General features: G+C 40.1%; 1 protein-coding gene across 1 annotated transcript in view; it reads left to right on the forward strand.

Moving 5' to 3' along the window:
* LOC111546911 (aldehyde oxidase 1) overlaps positions 1-13,045 on the forward strand; it is an 88,638-nt gene that overhangs the window by 42,016 nt on the left and 33,577 nt on the right. The window contains exons 20-23 of the mRNA XM_023218417.1: positions 1,840-1,936; positions 9,111-9,235; positions 11,220-11,353; positions 12,488-12,575. Coding sequence (XP_023074185.1) covers positions 1,840-1,936; positions 9,111-9,235; positions 11,220-11,353; positions 12,488-12,575 — 444 coding nt within the window. The remainder of the gene's footprint in view (positions 1-1,839; positions 1,937-9,110; positions 9,236-11,219; positions 11,354-12,487; positions 12,576-13,045) is intronic.

Below are 13,045 nucleotides of genomic sequence, written 5' to 3' on the forward strand. Positions count from 1 at the left end.
GGCTTTGTGGAAAAGAGTTGCCTCACATTGTGTTCAGAGATTAAGCTCTCAAAGTTTCATCAGCTGGATAAGAGTGAATTTAATCAAAGTTTAGGGGAGGGAAATATGCCCCTCTCCCTATTCATTGCAGTTCTTTTATCACTTTCCTGACTAAGAAAAATTCAGAAAATTGGCTCAAAGTTACTCAGAGAGCAACCAGCCAGTAAAGTTGAAAAAGATTAAGCTTTTAAAAATAGGATTTATAAAACCTAGCATTTTTTCAACCTGGAATCTCTTTAATCTTGGATTAATAAGAAAAGCACATGAACTGATTCCAATAGGAAGTGTGTTATCTATCAGAAAAGAACAAAACCAAATTTATCTCTGTCACTATCACAAAGGTTTAATCTGGCTCATGCTTTTCGAGTTTTTAGTAGATTGAATGGGGAAATGATCCAAACTCTTGAATCAAGGGGTAAGGATGATGACCATAATGGAAAAAAATGTGTTCCCTACCGGAATCTGTCATGAATAATAATCATCAACAACAACATGATCATAGCTAGGACCTATACAGAGCTCACTACGTGGTTGACATGGTTCTAGGTCAGTTTCACACATTGACTTACTAAATGCTCACAAAAATCCTATGAGGTAAAAACTATTTTCATCCCCATTCTGATGGGGAAACTAAAAGACAGGATTACCCAAGGTTGCATAGCTAGTCAGTAACAGAAGCAATCAACAAATATTCTGTCAAAGAAGCTGGGCCCTGCCGGTGCTATAAACAAACCAACCTAGTGTTTGAATGGGGGAAATGGCCGAATCACAATAGCATATCCCTCTAAGTGGTGTTGTCTAGACACCTACTGGTGGCCACAAGGAAACAGAGATAAGAGAATCCCCAACTACCAACAGAGTGGAATATCATGGATGGACAATAACCCACAGTGGATAATGCCAGCAGGAGCTGGCACACCACATTTGCCAGTGGACACATGGATTACTGCAAGATAAATTCTCAGGGATAGCTAAAAAGCAACGTATGTTACTGTAACTACATCTCTGGTTATGTGTACCACTGTACCCCTTTACTGGGCACCCAGGGAGAGCCAATAGGAGCCAGTGTATAAATGGATTTGTACACCCAGCACCCAGACAGGGCTTGTCTGAAATCTTACTTCAGAGCTAGAGGTCCCAGGTGCTCTATCTACTGCCTCGTGCGAATGAAATGCTCATCCTCACAAAGAAGGAATGTGGGGCTGGCAGGCAGAGACACCATGATCCCAATCACTAGAGTCTCTTCGACTAGCAATTGTTGAGTGCTTACTATATGCCATATAAGCTCTTCACTTGTCTTATTTCATTTTATCTTCACCAACCACGATCCTATTGGAGCTATATGCACACCTGTTACTTCCGTTTTACAGACGATGATAAGAGAGGAGAAGTGACAGGCCCACAGCCAAAGCTGGTAAATGGAAAAAATGTGTGCAATGCTGTCTGCGTCCAGAGCCTAGGCTCTGAAGCCCTATGCTATATAGCCTTGGCTACATGAAATGGCTTGTGATGTGAAGACAATAATCTGCCTGGAAAATACTAGTTTCATTCTGGGATCACTTAGATGCCAGTTTTTTTCTGTGCATATTATTTCTTCAGACTCCGTGGGCACATTTACATTTCCTCATGGGGAGTCTCTCTGCAGTTGGATTCTTAGCTTGGCTCACCAGGGTCATGGTGAAAGTGCACAGGACCACAAGGTGAAGGGAGAAACAGCCTCTGCTCAGAGGATGTGCAGTGGGGTGTGCCTGCCGCCCTAGGTCTTGCCCAAGCTGCCTCACTCTTCTGTTTTCTCTCTAGGAAGCTATACAACACAACTCCTTCTTCCAGCCAGAAAGGAAACTGGAATATGGAAATGTTGATAAAGCATTTAAAGTGGTTGATCAAATTCTTGAAGGTAAAAAAGTAATATAAGGGTAAGCGACCCTGGAAGCCTTCTAAGCATGTCAGTTTAATGCTTCCTTTGCCTTTTGGAAATCATCTGGTAGCCTAGGAGAGTTTTGCTCCTCAGGATCAGGTGGAACAGGCACCTCATTCACAAATGCGTTTTCCTCTGTCTCTGTGGTAGGCGAAGAGCCAATGGGGAGGCAAAACAGGAGGCAAGACCCTGCCCCTGTGCCCGATCCCCCTTCCGTCATCAAGGCTCCGGTTGTTAGAGATGTCATTTCCTTTCCTGTTCACAAACACCCTGCAAGACGGTATTATTATCTCAATCTTATAGGCTGGAAAATGGAGGCTCAGAGTAATTATGGAGTGTGACCAAGGTCACACAACAGCTACTAAATGACACAGTTGGCCATTGAATTGATAGGCTTTATTAAGAATTCCAAAACCCACGTTTGTTCTTCATCCTTTCTCTCACTGATTGTCTCTCTCTTCCTTTCTTCCTTCTCTGCTTTTTCTTCCCTTCGTCTCCCCTTCCCTTTCTCCTTTCTTTCTTCCAGACTTCTTTCCTGTGTGTATGGATGTAATTAAAATTAAATTTGCCTCTTAGAAAATAGTTGATTATAACTTTCCAGTACAATTCCTTAACTTTTGGCTTTGAAATATTTAAAACTTACATAAAAGTTGCAGAAACATTAAAGAAACTCCCAAATATTTTTCACTCAGATTCCCCAGTGATACACACACACACACACACACTTCTGAGCCATTTGAGAGTAAATTGTAAACATGATGTATGTCTCTTTACCCCTAAATAGTCAGCATTTGTTTCCTAAAAACAGGATGTTGTCTAACATAAACATAGTTATCAAAATCAGAATATTGACACATATACTATTAATCTACACACCTTATTGAAATTTCACCAGTTGTCTCAATAATGTCCTTTATAGCAGAAAAAAGAAGTTCATCATAAGTCTTAAATAACCCATGCTTTCTCCACTACATTCTGCTGTCATTGCTGCTGTGAAAGCTGTCCTAATGCCTGCCTCACAAGATCTCTGATTTACGCAGACATGCTACTGGATGGTTATGGGCAGTCTGTGCCACATCTCAGAGCAGAGAAATCACCTTGCATTGTCTATCTTTAAGTGAATTTCCAGGACATTGGCCTCTAGTGCATGTTAAAAACGCCCATCTTCTGGGCTGGTCACAGTGACTCACGCCTATAATCCCAGCACTTTGGAAGGCCAAGGTGAGTGGATCACTTGAGGCCAGGAATTCAAGACCAGCCCGGCCAAAATGGCGAAAACCCCTCTCTACTAAAGTTACAAAAATTCTGCGTGTGGTGGTGGGTGCCTGTAATCGCAGCTACTCAGGAAGCTGAGGCCCAAGAATTGCTTGAACCCCGGAGGCGGAGGTTGCAGTGAGCTGAGATTGCACCACTGTACTCCGGCCTGGGTGACAGAAGGAGACTCCATCTCAAACAAACAAACACAACTCCCATCTTCTTAATTTTTCTCTCCAACCTTGATCACAAGGATAGGAAGAGTCCTAAGACACATCCCATCCTGAGTGCACAGCCAGAGCTGTGTAATATGTCACCAGTCAGCCCAGCTTCTTGAGCTCCAAGCCCATCATGTCTCAACTCTATGGGTGTGTTAAACTTGAAGCGTGTTCGGGGCTGACTGGAAATGTCACCTGGAAGCTGTAGGAAAGATACCTGGAACTGTCACCTACCAGTTTTCCTTGGCATTGTGTCTTATTAGCTGTGTGACCTGGCAGGGCACTTCTCAGGGCTCAGTCTCCCTGTTTTAATATTATGTGGATAAAGTAAAAACAAGTTCAAACGTGAATTATAAAGATTGTAAGAGATAATCACGTGTTCTTGGCATATAGTAACAAATCAATAATTGTGAGCAATGATTATTAGATTCAGATGATTTTGTTCTCCTGAAGAGGTTGTCTATTAGTGAGATACGTTGGCAGGTGTTCATTTATCAAACCCAGTGTTTCCAAGATTTTCTCCTTATAGAAATCACTGAGGATATTTATGAGACCTAGAGATTCCTGTGCCCTTTTATAGAATTGTAGAGGATCCAAAACAGCCCAGAAATCAGTCTTAACAAGTTTTCCAGGTAATTCTTAGGGCTAGTAAAATGTGGAAAACACTGGAAAGGTAAGTTTGATTTATGGGAATGAAGAGAAAAGGAGGGTACATTTCTATCATGGAGGGTTCCTGGCATGAGCATGTCGGAAATATCAATATTTAGGGGGGTTCCTTGTCTCATGTTTGTTTTTTGACATAATGAGTATTTGTGTAAGAATTCTATTGTTGTATTTTTCCTTGACATCTTCTTTAATTATCTAATTCAATTAGGCGATTGATTTAGTCTGCCTCTTACTTTAATTTTTGTTATTGTTGCATACCCCATTGATAAGTATAAAAATAATATGGGAATATTAAAAAGGACATTTATACTACTTTTCAGTATAAATGCCAGGTGCAGTGGCTCACGCCTATAATCCCAGAACTTTGGGAGGCCAAGGCAGAACATTTGAGGTCTGAAAGAAAGAAAAAGGAAGCTGGGTGTGGTGGCTCACGCCTGTAATCCCAACACTTTGTGAGGCTGAAGCAAGCAGATTGCTTGAGGCCAGGAGTTTGAGACCAGCCCAGTCAATGTAGCAAGACTCATTCTATTTAAAAAAAAAGAAAAAGAAAAAAAAGGAAGCCGAGAGCGGTGGCTCATGCCTGTAATTCCAGAATTTTGTGCGACTGAAGCAGGCAGATTGCTTGAGGCCAGGAGTTTGAGATCAGCCTGGCAATATGGCAAAACCCTGTCTCCAATAAAAATACAAAAATTAGCCAGGTGTGGTGGCAAACACCTGTAATCCCAGCTACTCGGAAGGCTGAGGCACCAGAATGGCTTGAACCCTCAGGAGGAGATTGCAGTGAGATGAGATCACGCCACTACACTCCAGCCTGAGCGACAGAGTGAGACTGTCAAAGAAAAAAGAAAAGATAGAAAGAGAGAGAGAGAGAGATGGAGGGAAGGAGAAAGAAAAGGAAAGACAAGGGAAGGGAAAGACGAGGGAAGGCAAAAGAAAACCAGTTTTCATCCTTTTGACTCACTAATTTGAGTCTAGTTTTTCCTTTGTCTGCTATCGTCATTTGGATTATGAGTTTCTGATTACTTATTTCAATGAGAGGTAAATAGAATTAATTATCATAGCAACACTTTATCTGTCTTCTAAGAAAATAAGTGTCCCACACTAGGGTCTGTAGGAGTGGGGGTAAGGGGAGGGAGAGCATCAGGAAGAATAGTTAGTGGATGCTAGGTTTAATACTTAAGTGATGCGTTCATCTGTGCAGTAAACCATCATGGCACACATTTACCTATGAAGCAAACCTGCACATCCTGCACATGTACCCCAGAACTTAAAAGTTGAAGGAAAAAAAGAAAATAGGTGTTCCACGAAAAAAAATATTTAAAAGATAAAATACATGGAGCATTACATCAGGTCTTAGAATGTGTTCTTGGAGGGAGTACTATTATTGTTTGCACTTATCTGCTGCGAAGATACATTTCAGCTCTATCTAATCCCAGTGTCATAGCACTGGAGGATGCTAAAGATTACCATTTTCAAATGAGCCAGCTGAGGCTAGAGAGGCTATCTGCTTGACCAGGATCAAATCTAAGAGTTTTCCCAATTCCAAAGTTAGTATTCTTTCCACATTATCCTACTTCTTATTTATCTCATTAAAATTCTGTTAACTGGGATGTGCTTTATACTGAAGAGCACAGAGGACAATCTGTATAGAAGGATTTGCAAGAGACCCAGGGAGCCTTGAACCTGAGACAATTTTCCCCACAACCTGCTCTGCTGGGCATGGTACAAATAGATACATTCACATCTTAGTAAATTTGGGACTTTAAGGGCCTCTTATTAAAATGTAAATATGCCTGGAGGAATCACTCCTAAACCCATACTGGGATAACATTTTATCTCGGGGATTAGTTGATCAAATTGGTTTCCAACCTAGAGAGTTGAGAGCAATACCCTAAGGTGAAGAGGGGGCACCATGGTGGGGGCTGTTGGGGTAGGCAGGACAATATAACAGGTTTCTAAAACTTTGCCTGCTTTACAGATTTAAACAGGTACAGCTCTGTCTAATTCTTTTAGCTCTGTATATTTTAAATAAAGTGAATACCTAACAAAATAAATTCTGAGTGGATAGGCAGAATCAATAATACTGCAAGCTTGAATTTGAGCCTAGTGACAATGACATGGGTCTTTAGACAATCTGATAAAAGCTTAAATTGAAGTGAAGATCCGAACTTGTGAAATTTTAATGTTTATATTTTATAAGTGAAGCAGAATCTATTCATTTTTCTGCGGTCTTTTTTAAACTCAGATTTTTGATAAGATAGGAAGTCCAGATTACAATTTAAAACATTTCATTGGGAATCCTCAAACAATTTGCAAATCACTATTACTGAGTAAATTTTTAATTTTTAAAAGTTCTGCCTTCCATTAACATGATGGCCAGTAATAATTGTATTCTGTTTGTTCCCTCTGCTTTTTATTCTTTTCCCCACCTTCCTGTGGGTTGCCTGAATATTTGCTTAGAATTTCATTTTGATTAATCTATAGTATTTTTTAGTATATCTCCTTGTACAATTTTTTTAGTGGTAGCTCTAGATAGTTTACACACACATATACACGTACATATATATAATAAAATTTATACATATAAAATATTTACATATATGAAATATCACAGTCTGGTTTCAACATTTTACAAGTTGAAGTGTAGAAGTTTTACCTCCCTTTACATCCTTCTCCTTTTTATAATATAATTGATAATTCTATTTATTTATTCTACATACATTTATAATCACATGAAGTAATGTTACAATTTTTCAAACACAATTTAGGAAACCCAAGAGGAGAAAGGAAGTCTATTGTATTTACTGGTATTTTTATTCTTTCTGTTGTTCTTTCTTCCTTCCTGATATTTTAACATTTCTTCATTTAAAAAAAAAATCCCTTTCTGTCTGTTTTAACAACTTCCCTCAGCCATTATTACAGGGTAAATCCGTTTAAAACAAATTCTTGGTTTTCCTTCATCTGAAAATGTCTTGATTTCCCTTTCATTGTTGAAAGATATTTTTGCTGGATATAGAACTCTGAGTTGACAGGTATTTTCACACTAGAAAAATTTTTATCACTTCTTCTGGCCTCCATGGTTCCTGAAGAGAAAACTGCTGTCTTTAAAAGTGCTTTTCTTCTTCTTTTTTTTTTTTTTCTTTTTTTTTTTCTTGAGATGGAGTCTCCCTCTGTCGCCCAGGCTGTAGTGCAGTGGCACAATATCAGCTCACTGCAACCTCTGCCTCCCGGGTTCAAACTACTCTCCTGTCTCAGCTTCCTGAGTAGCTGGGATTATAGGCACCCACCACCATGCCTGGCTAATTTTTGTATTTTTAGTAGAGACAGGGTTTCACCACGAAAGTACTTTTCTCCTATAGGTGAAGTAGTGTTTCTTTCTCATAGTTTTCAAGATGGTGCTTTTGTCCTTAGTTTTCTGAAGTTTGACTATGATGTGTCTTGGAGTGTATTTCTTTGAATTTATTCTATTTGGGATCACTCAGCTTCTTGAATCTGTAGATTTGTGTCTTTTGTGAATTTAGGGAAATTTTTAGCCATTATTTTTCAAATACTTGGGACTTCAATGGCACAAATGTTAGCTCTTTTATTAAGCCAATGGGTTCCTGAGGTGGGGTTCATTTTTTTCCAGTCTATTTTTTTCTGCTTTTCAGATTGGCCATTTTCTATTGTTCTGTATTCTTGTACATTGATCATTTCCTCTGTTCTCCCTATTCTGTTGCTGAGCCCTCCCTTGAACTTTTGAAATTTTTGCTATATTTCTTAATTCTAAAATTTATATTTGTTTTTTCTTTTTATACTGTTTATTTGCTGAGGTTTCTATTGTTTCATTTGTTTCAAGTGTTTGTGTAATTGTTTATTAAAGCATTTTTATTACAGCTGCTTTAAAGTCCTTGTCAGATAATTCCAACATTTGTGTCATCTCAGTGTTGGCATCTGTTGATTGTCTTTTCTCATTGAAGTTGGGATTTTCTTGGTTCCTGGTATGAATGATATTTGATTGTATCCTAGGCATTTTAGATATGTAATGAAACTTTAGATCTTATTTTAATCTTCTATTTTATTATAATATTCCGTTTCACTGGACTACTTTAACCTTTTGCTGATGGGGAAGAAGGGAGTGATGCCTTGTTACTGCTAGGTAGGGGTTGTAAGTCCGGGTTCTCCATGTGGCGTCCACTGACAGCACCCCAACAGAGAGGCTGGGACATCTCATTGCAGCCTGACAAGGGTGGAACTATAGATATCCTATTCAACCTTTACAGTAGGGGTAGGGCTGCAGATTTTTTCCATGATGTTTGCCTGGAGTAGAGTGCTTATTGTCTAAGTTTTTTGTGTTCTAGTCTTTCCCTTTTCTGGTCCTTTGGTTAGGGAGAGTGGGCTTTTCTTGAAGATTGTGTGTGTGTGTGTGTGTGTGTGTCTTTGCCTGTTGGTGTTTTTAGATTGTTGGCTTCTGCGGAACTAAGTCTGGGATATCTGAGGCAAACAACAACAAAACTCACTGAACTCACTGCTGTGTCTTTCCTTGGGTCCTGAAGTCCCTAGCTGGTCTGCCTTCTCTCCACCTTGCAGAGTCTTCTTATGTTTGTTTTATAAATAATGCTCAGGGCTGTTATCTGTACTTCACAGGAGGTGCAGAGAGCAGTATATCTACTCCCACTTGTCCTAGAGCTAGAAGCCTCCACATTCTCACATTCCTACTCCTCTGCCAATAGCACTGGCTCCTTATCACCTACTGAATCAAGACCCCTCTGCTTTTGGTTCTAGAAAGTCATACACCTTTCTCTAGGACTCTGTGACCTAGACATTGGCAGACACAAAAGATTCTCCTACAGAACTTTACTTCAAATCTGCAAGTAGACTGAAAGCTAAACATTGTTTGTTGCACTTCACTGTGCAGCCTGCTCCCCCAGCAGAAGCACTGTCAGTGGAATTTCTGCATAACGGGATGACACCTGGGGGACGCTACCTGTTTCTTCTGACTGCTTCCTTGACTTTCATGTATTTTCCTGTAACAGGTGAAATACATATGGGAGGTCAAGAACATTTTTATATGGAAACCCAAAGCATGCTTGTTGTTCCCAAGGGAGAGGATCAAGAAATGGATGTCTACGTGTCTACACAGTTTCCCAAATATATACAGGTAACATGGGGCCATTGTGGAGAGGACATGGCTAAATGATTTCCAGCCAGTGAAATATATCAAGAGCAATTAGAGATGAAAGTATACTTGGGAGGTTGAGGTGGGGAGATCGCTTGAACCCAGGAGCTCAAGGCTTCAGTGAGCTATGATCAGCCACTGCACTCCAGCCCGGGAGACAGTGAGACTCTGTCTCTTAACACAAAACAAACAAAACAAAAAATGTTATTTCTTCAGGGACTGAAGAAATATTGAGTACTAATAGCCATATTGATTTGGGTATTGATAGTCATATGAGTTCAATGCTTTTAAAAGAGTGTTATTAAAGTGGGAGCCTTTTGTTTGTGGATTGTAGCTTTAAAACCAGTTATGGAATCAGCAGATCTCTTGCTCAGCTCTTGGAACCACTGTTAAGAACACAGGAGAAGAAAGAGCAAGAGCTGCTCTCCAAAGTCTATGGTGCCTAACTCACATGAAACAGTTAGGAAACAATATTGAAAAGGATGCAACCAGGTGCTAAATCAGCAAAGGCAAAATTTACATGGGTGGAGAAATTAGGAAAAAGGAGAGTTTGCTGAGGGCTGGAATCATCCAGGAAGTCCCACAAAGAAGTCTTAAGTTTGGATTCAGAGTGAGAGTGAGGTTTGTCTAGATGGTAGGACAAGAGAGGTCACTTCCAGGCAATTCCACAGCAAGATCAAATGACATCCATTCATTTATTTTCTCAACTCTTCTGCAAGCATTTGTTGCCTGTTTCCTGTACCCCAGGCAGCATATGCATGGAAGGAAGGAGGAATAGCACAATGACCACCCCAGCTGGAATGGAGGGGTGCCTTAAGGGAGGCTAGGTTTAAGCATCAGGTTGAGAGTAAGGGAAATGAGGCAGAGGGGTCTTGATTCTGGTCATAAGGAGCCAGTGCTCTTAGCAGAAGAGTAGGAATGTAAGACTGTGGAGAATGAGGCCTCATAAAAGGCAGGATCCTAAGGAGGGTCAGAGGAACTCCACTCCAGGCCTGCTTTACTCTTCACTCCCTGTGGGATGTTGGGTCCGTAACCTCATCCGTCTCAGGCTTCACATCTGTAAGAATCAATTATTAAGACTAAATGACCCCTAATCATTAGGATGCCAGAAAAGAGTGAGATCGGCATCCAGGAAAGACCAACTAGTCAACTTTAGCAGCAATCCAAGCAAGAAGTGAGAAGTGCTTTTTTTTTTTTTTTTTTTTTTTTTGAGACAGAGTCTCGCTTGGTCACCCAGGCTGGAGTGCAGGGTGCAATCTTAGCTCACTGCAACCTCTGCCTTTCAGGTTCAAGCAATTCTCCTGCCTCAGTCTCCTGAGTAGCTGGGATTATAGGCACACACCACCATGCCTGGCTGCTTTTTGTATTTTTAGAAGAGATGGGATTTCATCATGTTGGCCAGGCTGGGCTCGAACTCCTGACTTCAGGTGATCCGCCTGCCTTGGACTCCCAAAGTGCTGGGATTACAGGCATGAGCCACCACACCTGGCTGAGAAGTGCTTATATTCCAGCAGAGACAGTAGAATGCAGGGAAAAGACCCATGCTGAGTGAGGCTTAGAAGACTGCAAAATCCCATGGCTTCAGGAAACGTATGCCTAGGGATTAGTGTGAATAGAATACTTTAGGTGTGGTTCATGGGGAAAATACAAAAAAGTATGAGCACAAAAATATGTCACTGGCAATGAAAACACTACTAATTAGTTTTGGCAATGTCATTATAGCCAAGTATTGCTGAGATCAGGTGGGGCTGTGTGCCAGGGTTGTTGAACATTATCCCATTATTTAGCATAACCACACCGTGTGGGTATCATGTGCAACATTAAAGAATCAAAACATCTAGTGGCTGTCACACTCCCATTTCAGGGGACAGTTTTGTTTGTTAAGATCATAGATGTGGCAATAATAGTCACAGTTAAGTCCTTGCTGAAGATGGATCAGATTAATCAGAACTATTATTGTTTACAGGACATTGTTGCCTCGACCTTGAAGCTCCCAGCTAACAAGGTCATGTGCCATGTAAGGCGTGTTGGTGGAGCATTTGGAGGGAAGGTGTTCAAAACCGGAATCATTGCAGCCGTCACTGCATTTGCCGCAAACAAGTAAGTGGAGAAAATCTGCTAAAAATAAAATGAAGTCACGCTGAGAGTTCTCACTGTCAGAATCAGTGAGGAAAAACCTGGGCCAAGATTATTTAATATCACATATACTATACAAACACACAATCAAGCTACCAGCTTATTACACTTACTTGTCTTATACTGTCCTATAGAAACCAAAATAAGAATCAATTACTGAAAATAATAAAAGCCACAGAAAAAATATTATAATACCTAGAAAGTGGGCAGAAACAGGTCCTGAATGGGTGGGAGTTACTTGTCCTCAGCACCTGCTGGACTGAGCTATATATGTAGAGGTCATATATATGACTTTTTGAACCATGTACCTATGTGTACATATACACATATATGTTTATATACATACACATAAACATATGTATATGTTTGTATATATGGACATTCTTCAATATATCAAAGATATTTTTGTAAAATGGGGTCCCATATACACACACATATATACATATATGTACATATACATACACGCATATGTGTATGTACATATACGTTTATGTATATATGTATATGTGTATATATGTATATTTTCTTGATTTAAATAGAGACTTTGCTTTTGTTATGCTTACATTCATTTATATAGCCATTTTCCTTTGAGGATCTCAAAAAATTCTCATGGAAAATTGTCTCTGGAGCAGGCACACCTAGAAGGCTTAATTTGTTTGCTGAGTAATATGGGTCAGTTCCTCCATCTCAGGAAGCAAAAAGACCTTGATTCCAGATCTCTCCCATCAGGGAGCACTTGGTAGTTAGCACCTTCAATCTTCCATTTCTGGTGAGTCTAAAATAAGACCTTGGGACCATTTGCCTATAATAAAGGTTGTTACTGCAATGGGAAATGCTCCCAACGCAATGCCCTGGAGCCCCCGGCACCCAAGAGCCTCCATCCCACAAGTTGCAAATACCTGGCATTACTCCCTGACCTCACGGGAGGAAAGCCCACTGTGTACGCCTTAGATCAGCAGAGGCTAGGCATGGGAAGTAGTTGTGTTGTTCTGTGATACGTGTAGGCTTCACTCAGGCTCTTGCTTAGGAGTTATACAAAGCCCAGAGAATGCCTACTAGGTAAGAGAGTTTACTTCACTTGCTTTTTTTCTGTTTTAGACATGGCCGTGCAGTTCGCTGTGTTCTGGAACGAGGAGAAGACATGTTAATAACTGGAGGCCGCCATCCTTACCTTGGAAAGTACAAAGTGAGTACAAGAAGGTGTGGAGGAATGATTTATGTTGTAGATATAACATCCTATCAGTGCACAGGGCAGCCTTTGGCTACTCTCTAGTGGGGAGTAACAGTGAGCAAATCAACAAACAGAGCATCGATTTAACTTTCTATTTGTTGCACTGACTTTTAACTACTAGCTGGTTCAATGGAGGCTTTTCTGCTTAGCTCAAAGATGTCAGTTTCAGAAATAAAACACTTAGTGCTACCTGGTATTGGCTGTACAGAGCGAATAACTAGGAAACATGAGTGTGTACATCATTAAAGTAGATCTGATTACCATACTTATTCCCACATATAAAAAAGGTAAAAGTAGAATAATTCTCATAACAGTATTTGTAATAAAAACAATTATTGATAAATGGGTTCCTCATTCTTCGATGTATCAAGGATATTTTTGTAAAATGGGGTTCCAGAAATTCATAGAAAAAAATTTGTAGCAGA

This window comes from Piliocolobus tephrosceles, chromosome 11 (assembly GCF_002776525.5).
Source record: "Piliocolobus tephrosceles isolate RC106 chromosome 11, ASM277652v3, whole genome shotgun sequence".
Taxonomy (NCBI): Eukaryota; Metazoa; Chordata; class Mammalia; order Primates; family Cercopithecidae; genus Piliocolobus; species Piliocolobus tephrosceles.